Source organism: Panthera onca, chromosome B4 (genome assembly GCF_046562875.1).
Source record: "Panthera onca isolate mPanOnc1 chromosome B4, mPanOnc1 haplotype 2, whole genome shotgun sequence".
Lineage (NCBI taxonomy): Eukaryota > Metazoa > Chordata > Mammalia > Carnivora > Felidae > Panthera > Panthera onca.
Genome location: NC_138345.1, coordinates 52,451,097 through 52,475,499, shown reverse-complemented (window position 1 = coordinate 52,475,499; position 24,403 = coordinate 52,451,097). Strand labels below are relative to the sequence as shown.

The 24,403-nt window shown below is 38.6% G+C and overlaps 1 protein-coding gene across 1 annotated transcript in view; it reads right to left on the bottom strand.

Moving 5' to 3' along the window:
* AEBP2 (AE binding protein 2) overlaps nt 1–20,545 on the bottom strand; it is a 71,126-nt gene extending 50,581 nt beyond the window's left edge. Inside the window, exon 1 of the mRNA XM_060658231.3 lies at nt 19,730–20,545. Coding sequence (XP_060514214.1) covers nt 19,730–20,397 — 668 coding nt within the window. The 5' untranslated portion in view covers nt 20,398–20,545. The remainder of the gene's footprint in view (nt 1–19,729) is intronic.
* Nucleotides 20,546–24,403: the final 3,858 nt, after the last annotated feature.

Below are 24,403 nucleotides of genomic sequence, written 5' to 3'. Positions count from 1 at the left end.
TTGGGCCCTAGAAATTTCAAGTTTCATGAGGCCCTTAACCCATGAAACAATCACCTATTTTCCTAGATTTCATAGATTTTAAAACATTTTAACTGTAAAGCTCATACTTTTATAAACCATACTAATTAACACCAAAGGCAAATAAAATATTAATAGTTTTCAGTGGACAACCAACCACACTCAAATTATAAACCATCTTAGGAAAAGAGATTAATCTCAATGATCTATTGCAATGCAATCTCTAAGGTATAGCAAAGTGTAACACACACACACACACACACACACAAACACACAGGGTAGTAATGCTCCAATTTCCATATCCATACCTAGGCCGGGGAGGGAGACAGATATAGACATGGGTGTTCTCTCAAGACAAAACTTTTGTTGTTGTTGTTGTTGTTGTTGTTGTTGTTTTAAGGCAAAACTTCCTTTGAAGGATACACAAAACATCGTCCATGTTTTTTTGGAGGGGCAGATAGAGGATCAGAAGGAGAGAAACTTTCACTATAAATACCTTTTTGTATCACTTTTAACCACATACCTGTACTGCTTTTATGGAAAAGTCCAAACTCCGTTGAAAATGAAACCAATTTTCCTTAAATTGGACAAAGGCCAAGAGACTCATAATAAATCCAACTAGCAATATACAGTCTATCTACATAGTGCTTAATGTACTTTTATTAATCTTACCATAGAAGGGGAACCTTGTAACTGCAAACATCCATATACACTGAAGATCATGTAATCAGTCTATGTGCAGTATCACTGAAACACAAGCCTTCATGTGGATACAGATCCTCATTAAAAGACAGTATAATGCTGATATTAAGAATATGAACTGTGTCTATCATTGGCAACTGAGCTGCATATGCAGTGGCAGAGGTGGTAAGGGACAGACCTCATGCCCTAGAAGACTCAAGAGACCTTCACATATGTGCAGCATACCACAGAGCCTCCCAAAGCCTAGCAGGGCCAAATGGAGTCCTGCTGCGTAGCCCCTCTTAGGCTCCTGCAAATTCTAGGAAATGTCCAAATCCTAAGCCTCCAGGATCCCTTTTGGCCCTAGATCCATGCTGGAATCTATGGTTTTCTCCACTCCTAAAACAAAAAGGCAACAGTCCTGACGTGGGAGAACAAAAGAGACAAGTTATAGTTAATTTTTTATTTTGACAGGACACTGAGCTAGATATAGATCCCATAGAAACAGTGTCCTTCCTCCTGTAACAGTAAGATAACAAGATGATCTGAACTAGAAGAAGACATTCCACCTGATCCTGTAATATTCCTAGGATCCTACATATTAACATTTTTCATTCACTTAGTTCTCCTTCCCAGTGAACACCTACTAATTCTGTAAAATGTGAACAAAAGCAGCTTAGTATTTGGAAGGAAACCTAAGCCAGAAAAAAGCACTCCTACTATTCAGATAGTTACAATAATCTAATGCAGTGCTTCTCAATTTAATATTCTAACAATCACCTGGGATCTTATTATGTGCAGATACCAATTTAGTGAATTTTGGGGTAGGACCAGAGATAACTGTATTTTTCTTTTGAGATACTGTATTTTTAATAAGCACCTACTTGTTGATGCTACTACTACAACATTTTGAGTAGCAAGACTAAAAGATCTTTTACTATTACCCAAGTAAGACAGGTCAGACTATCTCATGAAGTGTGTGTCTGATACTGCACAATCACATAAACTAAAGCATACACAAAAACAGACAGACAGACACACACACACACCCTGTGATAACACATAATCCATAAGTTTCAAAAAAAAAAAGAAAATCCCACACGATGTTAGAAATTCAAACGCAGTATTTAGGGAAGGACAGGAAGGATTTTCAACATAACATTTTCTCTCTTTTCCATGGACCCTTTTCCTCTTAAGAAACTACCCGGCACACCAGCCATTTCTACCATAATATCTAGAGTAAACTACATTGCTATTATGAAAATTATTTCCTCTGGGGGCACCTGGGTGGCTCAGTCGGTTGAGCGTCCGACTTCGGCTCAGGTCATGATCTCACGGTTTGTGAGTTCACGCCCCGTGTTGGGCTCTGTGCTGACAGCTCAGAGCCTGGAGCCTGTGTCTCCCTCTCTCTCTCTCTAGGCCCCTCCCCGCCCCTGCTCACACTCTGCTTTCTCTCTCAAAAATAAATAAACATTAAAAAAAAAAATTATGTCCTCTGGGAACTCAAGGGCCAACCAATACACGTAAGAATATACCCTTCTTTGAGAACTCAAATTACTGTCAAGCAAAACATTTGTGTGGTAGACATAACCACAGCCATCAGGGTTGCCAACTTTAAAAAGCAAAGGGCAGGGGCGCCTGGGTGGCTTGGTCGGTTAAGCGTCCGACTTCAGCTCAGGTCATGATCTCACGGTCTGTGAGTTCGAGCCCCGCATCGGGCTCTGTGTTGACAGCTCAGAGCCTGGAGCCTGCTTCCGATTCTGTGTCTCCCTCTCTCTCTGACCCTCCCCCGCTCATGCTCTGTCTCTCTCTGTCTCAAAAATAAATAAACGTTAAAAAAAAAAAAAAAAATTTTAAAAAGCAAAGGGCAGATTACTAATGACAAAACACAGGAATAGAGGAAGCAATACATGGATGTTACATTATCAAGATGGAGGACAAGCCCACGGTCTAAATGCCACAGAATAAGAAAAGCTCACTGATATAGTTTCAGATTCCACATTGCAAACATTGTAAAAAAACTATCACCTGTCAAGTTTGGGTGTATAATCAAATAGCCACACAATTAATCTAAAAAGGTTATTAAAAGACTCCTTCCTTTTCAACTACATATCTGTATGAGGCCAGTCTTCACATAGTTCAACCAAATCAATTCACTACAACAGACTGAATGCAGAAGTAGATATGAAAAACTAGCTGTAAAGTCAGACATTAAAGATGTTAAATATAAAACAACATCACTCTTCTATTTTTTTAACAGTAAAAGTTATTTTACATTAAGAAAATACTATGTAGGGGTGCCTGGCTGGCTCAGTTGGTAGAGCATGCAACTACCAGCCTCAGGGTCTTAAGTTCAAGCCCCACATTAGGCATGAAGCCTATGTGAAAGAGAAAGAAAGAAAGAAAGAAAGAAAGAAAGAAAGAAAGAAACATATAATTGGTTTATTTTTAATGTTTCTAAAGTTCTTGGTTTTAATTTCTAATCCTGTAAGTTTATTGATAAATATAACCCACATAAACAAAAGCTCTTTAATTTTTTTTAATAACTTTAACAGGTTTATTGAGATATAATTCATATTCCTAAATACTTAAGAAAGCAAAGGAGTTTTTAAAAGTAAAATGTTCAAGAACCACTGTTCTGGTGCAAAGTTTAAATGACTCTCTAAAATGTACTGGAAAGAGTAGGTTTCTGAGCTGGAATATTTTTGTTTTATTTGGAGTTTAATTCCTGAATTGGAAATTGAATCTGAGGTCCAATGGGTAGAGAAGCCTTATCAGGAGCCTTCTTTTCACCTGTGAGGAAATTCATTTTACTATGGATTCTCCTTGGTATCTTTGGGTCCTTTTCTTTCTCCTGCTCTTGATTACAAGGCTACTGAAATGTCTAACTTTATTTTTTTTTTAATTTTTTTTAATGTTTATTTTTGAGAGAGAGAGAGAGAGAGCAAGCATGAGTGGGGGAGGGGCAGAGAGAGAGGGAGACACAGAATCCGAAACAGGCTCCAGGCTCTGAGCTGTCAGCACAGAGCCCAACGCAGGGCTTGAACTCACAGACAGCGAGATCATGACTTGAGCCGAAGTTGGACGCTCAACCGAATGAGCCACCCAGGTGCCCCTAAAATGTCTAACTTGAAAGAAGAGTTAGGAACAGAGACCCGAATGGATATGGGTGTATAATTTGAATTTAAGTATAATTTACTCTCTTCACTCAAAAAAAAATTAAAACATCAGAATTTCCTATAAAATATGTCATTCATTAGCAAAGTTGCAGGTCTGTACTATAGATTTAATTTAGGCCTCCACATGTCCATTTATAAAAAATTAGATCTGTAAATCATACCCTTATGCCTTACCCAATTAAACACCTTCCAAGAAGACCAGTTACTTACTATGTGCTCTCCTCTCCTGGGGAGCTAATAACAAATTAAAGGGTTGACATAAGACAATTATTAAGAATTTTATAGCTTAAGTTTGAGGTTCTAGTCACTTTTGCATTTGTGATATAAAGACAATTATTAGGTAATGGTGTTTTTCAAACAAAATTTCCATACTAGTAATCCCCTTTCATAGCTCTTGATCAGCAGAACTAAAGTGTAGTACATGGAGACTGAAAGACAAGCTGCCCATATCTGCAAGTCAAATTTTCAAGACTAAGCAGCCAAAATAGAACAAGGAAATTCTGTTTGAATACTGACATATATTTGTAACATTCACAAACCCTACTTCGAATTTAAATTTACTTAAAAAGTTATACTGTTCTGAGTGACTTTATAAATTAATGTAAAAATTTTGAGATTACAAATACTAAATACTAATAAAATACCATTTGAACATGTCTCAGGCACTGGAGTTCCACACAAAAACTCATTTGGGGAAAAAATTTCATCCACTACTCAATCTATAAATTGTTTTTAGACTGTTTATGTTCTCAACAACAGTCCTTAAAATTATGGAACTACTAACTATGAAATGAATGGCATTTTACATTAAAAAGTAAGAAAACGGGCGGCTAGCTGGCTCAGTCAGTACAGCATGCAACTCATAATCTCAGGGTCCTGATGGTGTAGAGCCTACTTTAAAAAAAATTTAAAAAAAAAACAAAAAATTAAAAAAAACCATAGAGCTGTATTACATACAGAGTAAGAGACATCAAGGATAAAAGGTACCATAAACTTAAAGAATGTAGTAGCAAGGGGCGCCTGGCTGGCTCAGTTGGAGCCTGTGACTCTTGATCTGGGGATTGTGAGTTTTAAGCCCCACACTGGGTATAGAGATTACTCAAAAATAAAATCTTAAGGGGCGCCTGGGTGGCTCAGTCAGTTGAGTGTCCAACTTCAGCTCAGGTCATGATCTCACAGTCTGTGAGTTCGAGCCCCACGTCGGGCTCTGTGCTAACAGCTCAGAGCCTGGAACCTGCTTCAGATTGTGTGTTCGCCTCTCTCTCTGACCCTCCCCCATTCATGCTCTGTCTCTGTCTCAAAAATAATAAAATAAAACACTAAAAAAAATTTTTTTTTTTAATCTTAAAAAAAAAAAAAAAGAATGTAATAGGAAAAAAGGATGATCAAGGCATCTAACCAATTCTTTCAGGATCTGGAAGTTCTTGATTGAGGTTCCACAAAAGAACCTCACTAATCTCTAAAGAAACAAGGCGGTTTTATTTTTGTTCTCTGATGAAAACTATATGTTTAGGAAGTCTTAGGTTCATAGCTTCCATCTGAATTATTATAAAACAAATATTCGGGGAGCCTGGGTGGCTCAGTCAGTTAAGCGTCCGACTTCAGCTCAGGTCACGATCTCATGGCTTGTGAGTTCGAGCCCCACGTCAGGCTCTGGGCTGATAGCTCAGAGCCTGGAGCCAGTTTTGGATTCTGTGTCTCCCTCTCTCTGTCCCTCCCCTGTTCACACTCTGTCTCTGTCTCTCTCAAAAATAAACATTAAAAAAAAAATTTTTTTTAACAAAAAAACCAAATATTCTATAATTCTCATTTTTTTTTTGTTTTTAATTTTTTTTTCAACGTTTTTTATTTATTTTTGGGACAGAGAGACACAGAGCATGAACGGAGGAGGGGCAGAGAGAGAGGGAGACACAGAATCGGAAACAGGCTCCAGGCTCCGAGCCATCAGCCCAGAGCCTGACGAGGGGCTCGAACTCACGGACCGCGAGATCGTGACCTGGCTGAAGTCGGACGCTTAACCGACTGCGCCACCCAGGCGCCCCTCTATAATTCTCATTTTTAAAGAATGGAACATGGTCCTCCCTAGGGACTGAAGAAAGTGGCATGAGATAAAAGGAAACAAAAATTCTACAGATTTGTAAGTTACATTTAACAAGGTAAAATCGAGCATTATAAACTTAGCTTAACTTTGTAACTGGTAATAAGCTTTGTGTAGAAATAAGTATACTATATAAAGTTTCAAAGTATTTACCAAATTGTAGGTAAACATTATACCCACACATCAGGGATTCCTAATGTAATCATAGTGCAGGGTAAGTTGTTATTTGGCTAACAGGTGGGTGACGTTCCTTTCATCTATGAAATTGCCACTTACTAGTAGAATGATTATGTCTCTTCTATACTTATAATCAAATTTATTAAAGGCTAAAATTCAAGAGTGCCAAGCACTTAAGACAAGCCTTCTTCAAAAGTATGAAGTTGTATACCTAATATTATATGGATATATTAATAATATACAACTTTAAGAGTGAAATTCTACCATTCCTCACCTCCATTTGCTGGAATAGACTATAATTTTGTGCCCTGCTCCTTATTCTAGGCACTGACAATGAGATTAAAAGCCAAAACTAAACCAGTTAAAAGAGACAGGCACTTCAAGGGGCGTCTGGCTAGCTCAGTCAGAGGAGCGTGCCACTGTTAGTCTTGGGGTCGTGAGTTCAAGTCCCACATTGGGTGTAGAGATTACTTAAATAAATAAAAACTAAAAAAAAAAAAAAAGACAGAAACAGGCAGTTCAAGAAAATTATGGGAGCTCCTGGGTGTCTCAGTTGGTTAAGCATCTCTTGGTTTTGGATCAGGTCATGATCTCATGGTTCACAAGATCCAGTACATTGGGCTCTACCCTGGCAGCACAGAGCCTGCTTGGTATTCTTTCTCTCCCTCTCTGCCCTTCCCCCAAACACTCTCTCTCAAAATAAATAAACATTTAAAAAAAAAGAAAATTATGAATTGCCTGCCTGTTACATTTTATGACTTTCTGTTAAGGAAAAAAAGGGATCATGTAACTTACTATATCAAAATTTGTATCACAAAAACAAGATAGCCTATCTAAATCTGACTTCCTATACTTTATCATAACTGCCAATACTTACTGAGTCTATTTCCCAAAGACAGCCACACCATATACACTTTCCACATCCTCTTCTTTCAAAATGGCATGGGGATGGGACTCAATATTACCTACCCTTGAATCTGAACAAGACCAAGACTACTGCAAAAGTGACACTGCAAGACTTCCAAGGTAAGGTCATATACTACAGCTACCAGCTGACTCTCTCTCAGGACACACAGCTTGGAAGCCCAGACCTACCATGTAAAGAAATCTGGTTCCCCTGAAGCCACCATGCTGAAGAGATCTTATGAAAAAAGTACACAGACCTAGAAAGAGATACCAGGGAGTCCCAGATGTTTCAGTCTTCTCAACCCAGGCACCACACGTGTGACTGATAATGTCAGTGGGTGAGTTTTTTGGTGACTACAGTCCCCAGCCTTTATGCTGTTCTAGGCTGACACCAAGTGGAACAGGAATGATCTAACCCTACCCAGCCCTGCTCAGATCTTAGATTTATAAGCAACATGACTGTTTTAAGCCATTAAATGTTGGAGTTGGTTATCATGCAGCCATAGTAACTAGAAGAATGCTTGATATGTAGTAACTCATTTAATGTTTACAACAACCATATCAGGTAGGTACTATTAGTATCCTCATCTTAATAAAACAGACTGAGACACAGAATTACATGACTTGCCCAAAGTCAGACAAATATAAAACACTAATGCCAAAGTTGATTGCCAGACTTACACAAAGGAAAAATCTGAGTAAATCACAGATTTGAGAAATACTGAAATACAACCCATATCATACATCAAAATAACTGACAGTTTCACTTGGTGTGCACACACAAGAAGTTGTTTCTTTGCTTTTGCACACCTATATAGCACACACAAAGGATATTTAACACTTAGATATAACCTGACTCATTTAGGCGGATAGCTTTGATAACAAGATAAACTATTAAATTTGATTCCTACAAGTCAATTAGTTTCATAAAAAAAGTAATTCAAGGTCACAGAAAGCAACCCAATCCTCAGGTAGAACTTGTCCCAAATTTAGAACTTAGACCATTAGAACAGGAGCCTAACAAAGTCAACATAAAATCCAACTCCAAATATTAATTTGTTTAGAGATAAAGGGGAAGTCACTTTCATTTTTCTTTATGAAGAACAAATAATAGGGGGGGTCTGGGTGGCTCAGTCAGTTAATCGTTCGACTTCAGCTTAGGTCATGATCTCATGGTTTGTGGGTTCGAGCCCCACGTCTGGCTCTGTGCTAACAGCTCAGAGCCTGGAGCCTGCTTCAGATTCTGTGTCTCCCTCTCTCTCTGCCCCTCCCCCACTCACACTCCGTCTCTCTCAAACACTAAAAAAAAATTTTTAAAAAGATCAAATAATTATGAAATTGGTCGTAAATGGGACTAAAAGAATTTAGATCACATCAGATTTCTGTAAGGCCATCTGATTTTGTCTTCCAAACTGCTATGGTACCACAGGCTTTTAGATCTCTAAACTCAGAAGCAATTAGAAAAAATAAGTAAAAAAGAAAAAAAGAAGTAAAGACAAGTGCTTGTTTTATTACGTGTGTTACACATGCTCAAGTCACATCTCCCTAAGGCCCTCCCTACTCACCTAAGGTGGAAAGAATTCTGCTTCCTTATGATCTGGTTGATTTGTATTATGAATCACCTATAAGCCTCTCATTTTGAGTAAACTCCTAAATCTAGGTAGTGCAGTGCCTTGCACACAGTAAATGCTCACATACTTTTAGTGACAAATTTAAGTAGGATTTTTAAGGCAAGGAAAATATATGGCTTTGTCACACTGAGATAATCATAAAAATTAATTGGAGGCACACTAAAAATCATTAGCCAAAACCAAGATATTATTATTACTATTGTTACTGTAATTACAAGCTATTACCACTGTAATTTAAAAAGCTAAAATGGGTTTTTCTAATCAAGAAAAAGACTACTCTCCATCCCTACAATTATTTCTCTGAATAAAAACAAAAGATTTTTTCCCCAAGACCCAGCAGCATTCACTAAATTGGTCAAAAGGGACTTTATGCAACAATGATGAAATATAGCCTATGGAAAACAAGTAGGTTGCATTCTTATATCACTACTATGCACTGTGCACATCATTTTAAATTTCCTTCTCATTTCTAGTCTAGTCCAGAAAGCAATAGTCTAGTTTATTGCTCTTTAAGATTACTCCACCCACATTTTTCACAGTTTAAGACAAGATCAGCAAGAAATTATCTTCAAAAACACTGTAATACTAGAAACATTCTATTTCAATATAATTACATTACAAGGAGTTATCTTTTACCTTTTTTATCTTTTACCTTCTTACAAAGATTTCCAGGAAAATGTCTATATGCAAAGACAGTACGTAAAAAAATCTGCTGTGAAGGATAACACCCATTTTATACAGAAGCAATCATTACTTGGTTTTTTTTTTTAATTTAGTTTTAAATCATAAATATGATTTTATCAGATGATTTCAGTACATACATTTCTGACAAAAATGCCTCCAGTAGTCCTCAACACCTCAAAAGACATTTCAAATGACTGTCAACATGAATTTAAAGCACTAAAAAATTCCACAGCTGATTCATCCACTATCAGAACTTTAACAAGTATTTATAAAAAGCAATGACATAAGTTTTATAATTTAGAAATGAACTTGGGGCGCCTGGGTGGCTCCCTTGGTTAGGCAACCAACTTCAGCTCAGGTCATGATCTCACAGTTTGCGAGTTCGAGCCCATATCGGGCTCTGTGCTGACCGGACAGCTCAGAGCCTGGATGGAGCCTACTTAAGATTCTGTGTCTTCCCCTCTCTCTCCCCCTCCCCTGCTCATGCTCTGTGCCTGTCTCTCAATAATAAATAAAAAAAGAAAAAAAAAAAAAAAAAAAAAAAAGAATACATTACAATGCTAGTTTATATCAACATCAGTACATAGAAGGAAAAAAAAAAAGAAATGAACTAGTAAATGTATTTACTGAGAAATACAAATGCCCTTCTAAAATCCCTGTTTTCTCTAATTAGTATCACTTCATCTTTCTAGAATATTGAAACATAAATGAAAACCAGAAAGACAGGGACTTAGAAAAGCATTAAAATTAAAGAAATAAAATGCCAATAAAGACTCTCTATTCCCCTAAAGACTGAAAAACTACAACACTTAAATATCAACTTTTGTATTTCATAGTCTTAAAAGAGATACAGGCTATGTATATTATAATTACAAATGAAAATGAGGCCCAGAAATGTAAATGAATTCAAGTACTTAAGTTATTCTTTGCAAAAGAAACAGGTTGAAATTTAAAATAGCCACTGACTTAATACTATTTTAATTAAACTTCCCTAGTCCAGGCTGGTTATAAGAGTCACTTAGGCAGTATAGTAGCTAACACCACATCCAGAGCCAGGACTGCCTGCATTCTCAAGGAGCTGTGTAACTCTGGGCAAGTTATAATGTCTGTGCTTTCTCGCCTCATTAGCGGTTTGTGAGGATGCAGTGAACTGAACTTCATAAAATCTTTTCAATTAGCTCAAGAGTCTCAGATTCATAAGCAAAATAGACACTCGCAGTTTTCTCCTAAAATAGTATATGCATTTATTTTTTGTTGTTGGGAAACAAAATATGGGAGGTCCACTTTCTAAATAATTCAAAAATCAAAAAATAAATAAATAATTCAAACATCACGTTTTTTCTCAAATACTGTTTCCACATATGCTGTTAAAAAGAATGGGGGGGAGGGGTGCCTGGGTGGCTCAGTCGGTTGAGCGTCCGACTTCGGCTCAGGTCATGATCTCACGGTCTGTGAGTTCGAGCCCCGCGTAGGGCTCTGTGCCGACAGCTCAGAGCCTGGAGCCTGCTTCAGATTCTGTGTCTCCCTCTCTCTCTGACCCTCCCTTGTTCATGCTCTATCTCTCTCTGTCTCAAAAATAAATAAAAAAAAAAAATTTTTTTTAAAGAATGGGGGGAAGGGATGCCTTGGTGCCTCAGAAGAGCACGTGACTCAATTTCCGGGTCATGAGTCCAAGCCCCATAATGGGTTTAGAGATTAATTAAATTTAAAAAAAAGAAAAAAACTTAAAAAGATTTTGGGGAAGATATAAGGCACAAAACAGTTCTCCTTATTTCTTATAGTCCTGATAGTAAGAAAGAAGAAATTGTGTAATCAAGTACATCCACATGCAATTAAATTCAACCAATCCCTGAATTCTGAAGATAGGCAATGTAATAGGTGAGTGAGTGCAGCTGGTAATAAAGGAAGTATAAAAATAAATAGAACCAGATTTTAATTCTTAAAAAATGTTACAGCCTAGACAAGACAAACACAAATGAATATTTCAATACAACACCATAAATTACGGTGATTTTTGAACCCAGAAGAACCTATCTAAAGTATCTTTGAGATCCTGGATAAAGCAAAGCCATGCTTGCAATATTCTGGGTTTGTCTAAAGGATAAAAGAGAATATTTGCCAAGTCTACATCTGAATTATCGTATTTGAGCTCCAAATTATTTTATGTTGTTTAAACCCTCACTTTTAAGAAAAAGAATCAATCTGAAGTTCAAAGAAATGAAATGATTACAAGCAGTCTCTAGTAAAGCCAGTACTACAATTTCAATCACTTATTTTCACCAGAGTTTTCTTTTCACATCTCTAGGCATGAGAAAGGGAAGGATAAATGACTCTCTGAATTAAATAGAGCCCTAGGCCCTTTACATATTCCATCTCATTTAATCACAACACGAAAGTATTCTATTTTGCAGGCAGGGAAACAACTTCTAAGAAGTTAAATTATAATTCCTTCTAACTTAAGGTTCATGCCCTTTCACTACCCAACTTTTCTTTTAGTTATTTTAGTGCTGGATATGCCTGGAAAAGTAAGCAAGCTATTGTTCCAAAGAAATCCTCAAGAAAAAAGCTTTTTACTCAGAAATAATAACAATATTTTTCTTACAGGGCACTCAGGAAATTAGCTTTTCTTTCCTTTGATTCTGTTTCCCAAGCATGACTTTTCCTCCAACTTCTACCCCAGCTCAAATCTCTTCAGTTCACACCTGTACTATTCCTACTACTTCCTAATTGGTCTCCCAGCTCCCAAAATTTCCAACCTTTGCCACATTTTCCTGTAACACAGCAGTTTCATCATTCATCCAAAATACATTCAAGAATACCTAAGGGGCACCTGGCTGCCTCAGTCAGTAGAGCATGTGACTCTTGATCTCAGGGTTACATAAATTCGAGCCCTATGTTAGGTCTGTAGAGATTACTTAAAAATAAAATCTTGGGGCACCTGGGTGGCTCAGTCAGGGGCATGATTTTGGCTCAGGTCACGATCCCAGCATCATGGGAACTGCTCAGGGTACAACCTGCTTGGGATTCTCTCTCTCTCCCTCTGCTCCTCTCCCCCACCCCCGCACTGCTTGCTCTCTCTAAAATAAAGTAAAAAAGAAAAAACTTTAGTAAATAAATAAAATCTTAAAAAAAAAAAAACAACTAAAATAAGCATCAGGCACTGTGCCAGGTGCTGTGAATAGAACAATCATCAAGAGACACAATTCCTATTCTCAGGGAGCATACATTCTAGCAGGAGAAATAAACAGTAAATAATAAAATGTTAACAAGGTCAAGGAAGAACCTGGGAATGCTAGCAATGTGACTAACATAGAATCAGGAATAGTTCGCCTGAGAAAATGCTTGAGATAAGATCTGAATGTGACTAGGATTGACAAAAACAGAAGTTGGGGTGAGGAAAAAGAATCTGATTCACAAACCTATACTGACAAAATGCCCACATCTGTGTTGGCATGCAAAATCTCACTTTAGCCGTTCTTATTTCTCAGTTCCAATGTGAATCCTCTGATCTAAGCAGAAAGCCTCGTGAACATGGTTGGCTCTTTCTTTTCTGTTTCATTTAGGCTTTCTAAAAATTTCTCATCACTCACCTAACCCTAAAACTCAGCCCTCTCCCCACGAAAACTTTAATCACTGACTTTTTATTTTAATGTACTGTGTCACAAACAATTTACAGAAAAACTAGGAAACAACGGAGTCATCTTTTTAGTCTTCTCATTAAAAACTAAGTATCTGGGGGTGCCTGGCTGGCTCAGTCTGCCCAGCAGGGGACTCTTAATCTCCAGGTAGTGAGTTCAAGCCCCACACTGGGCATGGAGCCTACTTTAAAATAAAATTAAATTAAATTAAAATAAAAACGAAGTATCTGGGGAGGCACTATCACATTTCTCTCTTATCACTAAACAGAGCACCATGCTAACTACCAGAGTAAATGCTCAAAATGTGATTTTTTTTTTTTAAACATCCATCCATCCCTCTGATCCATGCCCAAAATTGTCCATTTAGTTCTAAGGCCAATATAACCACTATTTTCACAAAAGCAAACTATCAGTCATAAAAATGAACTCAACATGTGGTTAGATCACTGCAAATCCATTACCATTACTAGAAAACATACCCCAAAGACTTTTAGTAATAGGTCAGCAGCTTCGCTTACATATTAAAAACCATTAAAAAGTATTGAGACCTTTTAGGTCAACCACTGAATAGATATACATGTTAAAGAAAGCTGATTAAAATGTAGATTTTGTAATGAAATATTTGACCTGGCATTTCCTTTTGCAAGTTTCTGCAGCACTCATTTACAGATACTTGCCACACATTTAACAGCTGGTCTGGCACTTTTTGGCATTCAAATCTTATACTGCTTCATAACAACAAAAGATCATTACTAGCTATTTCTAGTTCATTTGTGCAGTCTGTCTCCCCTCCTCGTGAGGTCTCATAGTCACCAGTTTAAGTGAGAGCCAGAATTCAAACCACACATTCTGACTCAAATCACAGACTTAAACCACTACTCCTTATACTTTCTCCTTAACTTCAAAATTTCCATTTAACTTTAATAAAATGTTAAGCATTTTTATACAATAAATGCCTTAACAATGATTTGGAAAAAACCCTCTGGTGACTATCCGTTTTGGATTTTCCACACTCATACTCATTTATAAAAACGTGTCTTATAAAAATTCACAATTTCAGAATTGTCTGATCACTTAAACATTTATCATGCACCTCTGGACCTCCTCTAAGTTGGCAGGGGTTTTTTTTTGTTTGTTTGTTTGGTTTTTGGGGGTTTTTTTTGGTAAAGTAAACCCTAGTCCCAACATGGGCCTTGAACTCACAATCCTGAGATCAAGAGTCATATGTTCTACCAACTGAGCCAGCAGTAGTTCTTAACCTAGACCAAACTCTTTTGAAAAGCTGATAGAAGTTGTTGACATCTTCTCAGAGACACATAAAATTTTGCATATGACCTCAATGGCCTTACTGGAGTACACTGACCCAATACCCTTTTAAATTTATCAATACCACAATACAATGATCCAACCAAAGGCACTAATTCCTAGCCCTCAGTTTATAGTCTCCTTTATTTATACAAATTCTATTATTGGCATTTCCATTTAATTCTAATAACTGAGTACCCACCATATCCAAGATACTGTGTTTAGACACGATAAAGATCTAAATGAACTGAGCTGTCCCTGTTCTCAAAAATACCACTGTACAACAAAAAAGGATAAAGCAAGCACTCAAATAGCATGGATTCTTCAGAAAAGTTCACAGGACTCTTAAAATCTTCACAGTAAAAGCTAAACTTTCTTCACAGTTAAGAAACTAAGACTCAAAGATATTACTTAAAATCATAATACAAAGATCTGAATTGTTTCCTTTAACTCAGATTACATGCTCTTAATACTGAAATATTCTAACCTCTCCACCTATAGAATAGAGCCATAGGCTGGGAGAGAAAAAAGACAAAAAATACATATGTGAGAACTAAAAGGAAAAAGAAATGAAAACCAGGAAAGGATTCGTTGTGGCATTTTGATGGGTTTTAAAAGGTGGCCTCAGTGAAAAAATCTGAAAGAATTATTGTGTAACAGGGTATGAATGAAAAGAAAAATAGGAAAAACTTCTCTGCTGAATAAAAAGACAGGAAGAATAAAACATAAGCAGGTATATTTAAGTCATAAAAAGCCTTTGTGGCTTCTTCCTGCTGTCTCAGATCACTTACTCTGAGGGAAAATAGCTGCTATGTCAGGAGCACACACAAACAGATATTGACTTGGTGAGTAACTGAAGCATCCTGCCAAGTGCTACAATAAGTGAGCCATCTTGGAAACACTTTTCTAGCCCCAGTCAAGTCTTCAGATGACTGCAATGCTGGCCAACATTTTCACTGCAACCTCATGAAACCCTGAGCCAGAACCACCCAGTTAAGCCTTTCCACTCCTCTCAGAAACCACACGTGGTAAGAAATTCTGTTCCCTGAAGTTGCTAAAGTTGAGACAAATTTATTACACGGCAATAAACAGCTAATACAATTGGCAAGGTGTGAAATTTGACTTTGTTTACATTAGAGCCAATGAAGTTTTGTGCTAGGAACTAGAGCAAAACCTACAGTTGGAATGAAGTCTCACAGCAATATGCAACATGAAGTGGGAAGTATTTTTTCCTCCCATTTTCCACAATACTCAGTGAAGAGTCCTGCACATAGTAAATACCTGTTTGGTTAGTAAGTCAACTTACACACAGGATTCTCTAATTGACTAAACATAGTAGTCTTTATGTTTCTTAAAAGTAAAATGGCCCCTTAGAATCTCTCCATAAATTCAACCCTGAAGTCTGTAGTTTTTTCATGGTTTGTTTTTGGCACAGAGCCATACCTTCCTTTAACCGAGAGATACAGATTATCAATGAAAACTGAGAGCTACTACAAGCTTCTTTCCCTAATCAAAATAAAAAGGTAGTTTAAAGAATGATTTCAAAGCCTATAGACAGCTGCTTCAGAGTTGAAGAGGCAAATACTGAAAGTTCATCATGGAGACACCTGGGTAGTTCAGTTGGTTAAGCATCTCTTACTTCAGCTCAGGTCCCAATCTCATGGTTCTTAAGATGGAGGCCTTTGTGGGGCTCTGCACCGGCAGCATGGAGCCTACTTGGGATTCTCTCTTTCTCTGCCCCTCCCCACTCACTTGCACAAGCCCTCTCTCAAAATAAATAAACATTTTTTTTTTTAAAAGGAGTCCAAGGGGCACCTGGGTGGCTCAGTCGGTTAAGCGTCCGACTCTTAATTTCTGCTCAAGTCATGATCTCATGGTTGGTCATGAGAGAGAAGAGCCCCACATTGGGCTCTGGGCTGACACTGTGGAGCCTGCTTGAGATTCTCTCTCCCTCTCTTTTTGCCACCCCCCCCCCCCCCCCCCCCCCCCGCACGCTCAGGCTATCTCTCAGAACTAAATAAATGAAAGAATGAATGACTGGTTAGCCTCTATATCATAAGATCTTCCAAATCATACTAATGAGAAATTGGGCAATATAGGTCTATCTCACCAGCATCTGAGCAATGTTAGTTATACCTCAAAGTTTGCAACCTGTAAGGCTGGGATTCCAAATTTTGATCCACAAAATGGTAAGGGCCTCTGGCCTTCCTGATCATTAAGTTTCAAACTATATGCCCTTCCTTATCATCCCATCCTTACACATGCCCTTTTACTTGACATCTGGACTTACCCAGGAAGGCTGATAAAAGTGGCTGAAAAGCAGTCTTGGCTTTTTCAAAATAAGTCATGGTTTCTATTCTAGTTGAAAATATATGTATATAGACATATATACAAAAAGACAACCACAAAAAAGTTATTATCAGTTCACTTATACAGATAAGAAGGTAAGAATATTTTCAATGTATAATCTGACTCAATAGCTAGAATTTGTCAACTAAAAAAATTTCAGAGACATTTTAAATTCTAAAATTCTATTTAAACATTAATTAGCCTCTAAAGTAACCCAAAAGGTTATAATTTTTAAGTGGTAATTTTTTAAAAAGTATTTAAGCTTAGGTTCAAAGTAAAAGAGAAACTAGTTTTTAATGGTCTTGCACAGCTCAATATTCCTCCAAAGAAAAGAAATTACATTTGTTTTTCTAACTTTATCAAAATAAACACACTAATAATACACTTACTCTGGTTTTGAATAACTTTCTCACAGGGAAAATAACCAATGTTTTTGTACCAAGTGTCATTTATTCATTTTATAAATTAGTCACTGTTCACCACACAACACTTATAGTACACACTTGTAGACTGACACTTTGGATCATGAGCTTTCATATCTAAGTCTTTATATCTAAATGTTTCTTAAAAAGCACTTACAGTCAAAAATATTTAAGATATTTCAACAAATTCTAAAGTATGCTAGATAAACTCAAAAGCATGATCTCATTTCAAAGTGAGAAAAACTGAATGGCATTCTAAAAGAAACAGTAAATTCTAATGATAAAATCATTTTGATAAGAATGCCTCAAGTTTTTTAAAAGCACTTTAAAACCACAATATCTTTCCATCGGTTACAAAATATACACCTCCTACCATGAAATCAATTTATAAAATCCACATAGATTAGTGTAATCTGCAGGACAGTTCTTAAGAACTATGATTCCTTCCCAAATTTAAAAGGACTCTTAAAAAAAAAAAAAAAAAACTTAAAAGGCAACAAGGGGTCATTTCAGAATTAAGATTATCAAGACCACCATAACCAGCTTCACCAGTAAAGCTTTTTCATACAAGTGATAAATTTATTACCTTGAAACAGTAAAATGATTACGAGATTTTGTAGTCTCTTATGTTCAAGCATTAAGAAAACCAAGTATGTTTGATTATCAGGTCTGAACCTTATTTGGACTTGTGGCACTAATATCTCTTACTCCTTACTCTGAAATATGATGTAAAATTAGATATTCCAGTGTATACCTTATAAATATGAAGTCAAAACTCCACTTCCTGAAATACTACTTGACCAACCATCATCCCCTAAAGGGATGTAGTAGACAGATATTAAAAAAAAAAAAAAAAACAAGATTAAGAAAAAAAAATCCTGACACATACACCTTGTTATTTAAGGTGAAGTATTTTTACTCTTGTGAAGTGGAAATAGCAGGGGACTTGATAATGTACTTTATTCAGATCCAGCTCTACCACTTGCATTCTATACTTACTGTTTTGAGTAAGACACTCAACTTGCTTCTTCATCTGTTAAATGGAAGTCAAAATAATACCTATCTTGCACCAGAGTTGTGCGAATGAGGCGGAGATATTTAAATTGTGCAGTACTAAGTGTGAGTGTGTGTGTGTGTGTGTGTGTGTGTGTGTCCGCACTCTAGATAAATGGAAGAACTATGGTAGATGCTAACTGTATAAACTAATATCAACTTTCAAACATCTACTGGTACCAATGAAGGAGGATATAATAAAAGGATAAATAACATATACTTCATTGTGTGGTTCTCATCAATTTTTAGTGGTCTTGAAGACATTCTCCTTCCTGCCATGCCTATGTAGTTTAGTACAATTTTTGTAGTTTATTTTAGCCCATCCAAGATGTTTTCCTCACTAGCTTTATCTAAAGCTGTATTTTCATAATATTTAAAGCTTGGTATTCCTTATAATATTAAATATGAACCAAAATGGTCTTTTTATCAGTTACCAATCAGAATTTCTAGAACTTTAGAATACTTAAAGCTTTTCAAGCCAAATCAATATGGATTGTTAAAAATTCTACTGTTCATCAAAATACTAGATGGTCAAAATACATGCTAGTATACTTTAGAAGCAGAACATACATGACATGGTTCTCTGCGCTTAAAAAAGTACATTAAAAACCAATTAGTTTCCAAAGTGATCAAAAGTAATAACAACAATTGAAACATACTAATACAATAAATTTTAATGTCTTGAAAAAAATTAAGCTTATTTTTGTTGGTATCCACGTTATTTCTCACAAGCTTTAAAAAAATGTTACTTTCTTCAGCGAGCTCTCCAATACATGACTTTAAATATTATCCTCTAAAATCATGACATCCATGTTAAAGCACTACTATATAAAGATTATAAACCACACACTAATAGAGTGTTTCCTACCACACTGTATTTTATTATGATTCCAACTCTTTGATTCCGTAAAATTACTTTAAAGGATATCAACTCATTATTCTTTTCTACAATAATTTATACTTGTTTTAAACTTTCTCCCAGATTTGATCACAAATAGAAGCTACTAAAATCAGTTTGGAGATCATATTAATGACCACACATTAGGGACTTTAGAAGCACTGATTAAATATAAAAGACTAGTCTTTTCCCTATTAAGTAGCGAAAAGTGATAGTTGGGGTCTCCTCCCCGAACAAGGAAGTTCTGTTAAATCCAGGCGAGACCAGCCATGTTGGAAAACACTTGTCAATTATAGTTCTGACAAGTGTTCGCGAACACGGTTGGATGAAGCTAACCTTGTGTACTGAGGTGTGTACATCAAGGCCCTCTTAAGCCCTGCCAGAGGATCTGGGCCTACTTTGAGGATTGTTTCTGAGTTAGAGTTGTGCTTAGGTTCGTAAAGAGTGTAGAGCCGAGGGGAAAGAGGGCGGGGAAAGGAGAGTTGGGGGGAAATGGTTTGAGAGTTGGAAGCGGCTATCCGCAGCGAGAGGGGCGCGGCGACCAGGAGAGATTTGCAAGTTGAGAACCTGGGGGAAGGGCTGAAGATTTGGGGAGCGGGGAGATCTCAGCAAAAAGTCCCCTCGGCCCCCTCTGAGGGGCCCATGAGTGCAAAAGGAGGAAGGGAAGGGAAAACGCTTCAGTGCACTGACCTGTCCTCCGAGTCCATGCGGCTCAGGGGTTCCCCATCCGACGACATCTCCAAGCTGCCTCGCCGGCCCCCGGAGGTCGCGCTGCTTCCGCCACCCCCGGTCCCGTAGCCCTCATCGCCGCCACTAGAGACGACGCTGCTGCTACTGCTGCCGCCCCCGCCGCCGCCCTGGCTGCCCCGCGGTCCCTTGGGTTCCTCCAGGCCCTCCTTGCCGTCCCCATCCCCGCTGCTGCTGCTGGCGGCGCCGGGGCTGAGCGAGCGCGTCTCGTCGCTGCTGCTCCCGCCGCTGCTGCCCACCAGGCTCTCAGCGCTACTCTCCTCCTCGCCCCCGCCGCTGCTGCTGCTCTCGTCCTCCTCCTCCTCGTCCTCTTCTTCGTCCTCGTCCTCCCCGGCCTGGCTGGCGCTCTCGGGGCTCGGCTCCGACATCGTCTCCGCCTCGCCGCCCCCCACTCCGCCGCCACCGCCGCCGCCCCCACCGCCGCCGCCGCCGTTCAACAGCAGCACAGCCACCGCCTCGGCCTCGGCCTCCTCTTCCTCCTCCTCTTCTTCCTCCTCCTCCTCGGGGGGCTCAGCCCGGCCCCGCGCCGCCGGGCCAGGGCTGCCGGGGGGCAGAGGGCTCAGGCGAGAGAGCTCCTCCAGGTCGGCCATGTCGGTGATAGCGGCGGCCATGGCGGCGCCTGCTCCTCCTCCTCCTCCCCGCCGCCGCCGCCTCCCTCTCCCGACTCTAGCTCCCTCGCCCCCTCCCAAACGCCCAAAACTCCGCCGACGCCGCTGCAGAGCAGGAGGAGGGCCCGCGAGCTGCGTCAGCCTACACACGCGCTACGGAGCCCGCGCGGGGACAGGCGCGCGACTGCGCGCATTCACGCGGAGACGGTTGCGCGCCTGCGCGGCGGCACGAGGTAGCGCCTCCCCCGGGCCGCGGATTCCGCGCCCGCGCCCCCACCCGTGTACCCGCCCGGCACCCGCCCGGATCCGCCGAGTCCTCAGAGTTTCTTTGGGGCCTTCCCACGCCTTCCCCTTCCTCGCAGCCGCCAGGACACGCAGAACGAAAGCTTGAGTGCTAGCCGGGGATTTTAACAGCCGTCTGAGTTCTCACGATAAAGTCATTCATTCCGGGGATGTTTGGGGAGTGCCCCTGGGTACCGGCAATGAGCCAGGCAATGAGCCCCGGGCTTCTGAGAGCTTGTAATCTACGAGGAGAGATATTTAAAATGGATAAAAATAAGTAATACAATGCAAGGTACTAAATCCATAGGGGCAGCCACAGGTTTTGGTCCAACCTTCGTTTGAATACCCCAAGAAATGGTTAAATCAGTATCAGAGCTAATGTGTCTTATGTTCAAGATCTTCAAACTTGTTAGCTCAGGAGTCCTGTAAAACAATTTTGTACATCCTTAATATAGTTTAAAAATAAATATACATTTTTCTTCAGCTTGTTATAAATATTTTATAACTGTCACACTTTTAAATGTAGCCAATGAACTCTAAATACTGCAGGGATTTAATATCCACCAATATCCACTTTTTAAAATACAATTTCTTTTATACTTGGTTAATTTCCATCCTTCCTTTATCTTCTGGAACTCATTTATATTCGGCATCCCCTCCAGAACTTTATACTAATAATAAATGTCCTATTTGAACTGTTGTATTGATCATCTTATATTTCCTTGTAATAAAATTAAATAAATTGAAATGTAAGAGTTTTTAAATTTCCTGTTATCATAAAATCCTAAATCTTATTATTTCAATTGATCAAAACACATATTTTAAATACTTACATGTATGTAAGTATTAAACACAAAAGTTAAATTTTGTTGGAAATGCATCTTACAGAGATGGAACTCCTAGTTCCAACTAGTCTATTTTATTGGTGGATGAGTAATTACTAGAATGAGAACAAGTTCAGCATCAATTCTATTCCAAGTTTTCAATTCCATGGATGTATGCATTGAAGAAACTTGTTTCCAAAAATGAGTGGATGAAAATGAATGGAGTTTTTAGTAATGCCACTCGAATCTTTGAACCCCTTCCAAGTTATATACCAAAAAAAAAAAAAAAAAAAAAAAAAAAATCACATAAAGATCTAACAAAAAGTACTTTCATTTTTTATTAAATGTTTTATTTATTTCTGAGAGAGCACAGGCAGGGGAGGTACAGAGAGAGGGGGACAGAGGATCTGAAACAGGCTCTGTGCTGACAGCCGAGTAACTGATGTGGGGTTTGAACTCCTGAGCCTAGAGGTCATGACCTAAGCCAGTCAGAGACTAACCACTGAGCCACCCAGGTACCCCTAACAAAAATGGTCAGCTGACAGCTCTTATTAGTTTATAAACTTTGTTGAAAGCAAGTAACCTGAAACCAGGAGACTTGTAAAGGATGTGTTACCCATTCTCATTTACCAGTCAATTGTTCCTTTTCTGATGTCCTAGAGATTTTTTGCTCCCCCATCCCCACCCCGCCCCAGGGTATTGCACCTAGGTAATATTTGGGATGGGGAAGAATTATGCCTTTCTTTTTTTAAAGTAGGGGAGGGGCGGTTGGGATAAGGAAGGCTGGAAAGAACTTTACACTCTGACCCCAGAGGCATACTTTCAGGCAGATCACTTTTAGAGACAGCCACCTGAGAGAAGTGAGGATCTGAGAACTGATTATGTTAAAACAGTAGTCTCCTACTCATACACATCTTGAAAAGTCTTCATAGACCATGAGTACCCCAGTTTTGTATCTGCTGCCTTAGGCCTTTGGATAGCTATTATATGTTCCATATGTTGCCTCAAGGGAAAGCAAAAAAATTTTTAAATAATAGTATGGGGCATTATGGTTTACAAATACCTTCAGACACACATACAATGCAAAATCCTAACCTCAAACATTTCAGCCTCAAAGCCACTCTTTGAGAAAGACAAGGAATGTCCTATCCTGTATTGTAAATTAAGTACTATCAGAGAGTTTAACTGCAAAGCGTATACTAAGTGTATGTGCCAGGCACTGTACTAAACCCTGGAAATTAGGGTTAACATTTAGCTGAGCTAATCAAGGAAAACTTCATAAAGGATGTAGGATTTGAACAAATTTGTATAGTAACATATATAACTACATGTAAGTTTAATTAATTTGAGCTGAATCTTGAAGAGTGACAAATAGAATTCTATGTGAGGGGGAATTCTAGGACTGAGAAATAAAAACATGGAAACACATAAAAATTTATTTTGGACAGTGTTAATCAACCATGAGAAAGCAATCTAGAAAACTAAAAAAGACTTTAAGATTAAATTGCATAAAATCTTGAACAAACAAATTGACTCTGGAAGACAACATACACTGAGATTTGTTTTTTAAAGATGTGCTGATATGATTGAAGTTATTTGCAACGGTGGCTAATGCATAGGGGATAAGAAGAAAAGTGTGAAGAGAGTGAAAGTGAATGGGGATTCAACATGTGGAAATGGCAGGTATCAAAGCGATAAGTGAATGCGTTAGCTGCAGTATTTGTTGGACTTGGAGAATACAATGAGCTCTCTTGGAACTGGCTAAAGTTCAGGTCCCACCCATCCCCAGAGACTTTTTTTTTTTTTTTTAATTACAAATTTTCTGAAAATTTCAAAGAATTAAATAATAAACCACTATACATTTGCATAGATTCATCAATTATTAACATTTTGCCACTTTAGCACAGCCTGTGTTCCTCTGTCTCTCAGGCCCTCCTCCTCTCTCTCTCTCTCTCTTTTAAAATTTATTTATTTAATTTGGAGAGAGAGCAAGGGACAGGCTGAGAGAGAGGGAGGCAGAGCATCCCAAGCAGGCTCCATACTGTCAGTGCAGAGCCCAATAGGGGACTCAAACTCACAAACCAGGAGATCATGACCTCAGCCAAAATCAAGAGTTGGACACTTAACCAACTGAACCACCCAGGTGCCCCTTCTTCTCTCTTCTTTACCCCTCCACTTTACCCCTCCCCCTTCCTCTCTTCTAACCCCTACCTCTACCCCCTCTCCTTTTCTCCCTCCATCTGGGTTTAGCTGCAGATCATTACTCTGCATGTATCTCCTTAGAACAGGGCCACTCTCCTACATAACCACAATGTTAAAGTGTCATTATCCCACTCACTGAAGTGTGTGGCTAGAGGCCAGACTTGTGGATGATGGATTTCCTTCCAGCGGCATCAGGTGAGAGGTGGGTGGATAGGACCACCCACTGTCTACTGACCTGTGCACCTCCATAAACTATTTGTTACTGGTCTGTAGCTAGATAAGTACTGAAATTAGCTTCTGGAAACTTCTATAACCACTTGACAGTAATTTTATGCCTACTGAATCTAATAATAAAAAAAATGGGGCTTATATTTTGATGTCATCAGTTTATTCTAGTCTAGTAATTCACTTTTACTATATTTTGCAAAAGTATCAGTCCACTAAATTTAAGAAAAAAAAAAAAAATACTGGTCCTTTGCAGATTGAAAATCACTGCTTCTATAGTTCCCTTCTTCCCGCTAGGAGAATATGTGATTCTATGCATATTAGAGGTTACCAGATAATACACCATTGCATAAGAACTATTTGATTAGGAATAGTATTCAAACCCATCGACCACAGTACTAATAGAGTTGGATTAGCAGTAATTTGAATTTCTCTGCTTTTCTACCTACCAAGCCTACTAACAAAGTAAGGACCCC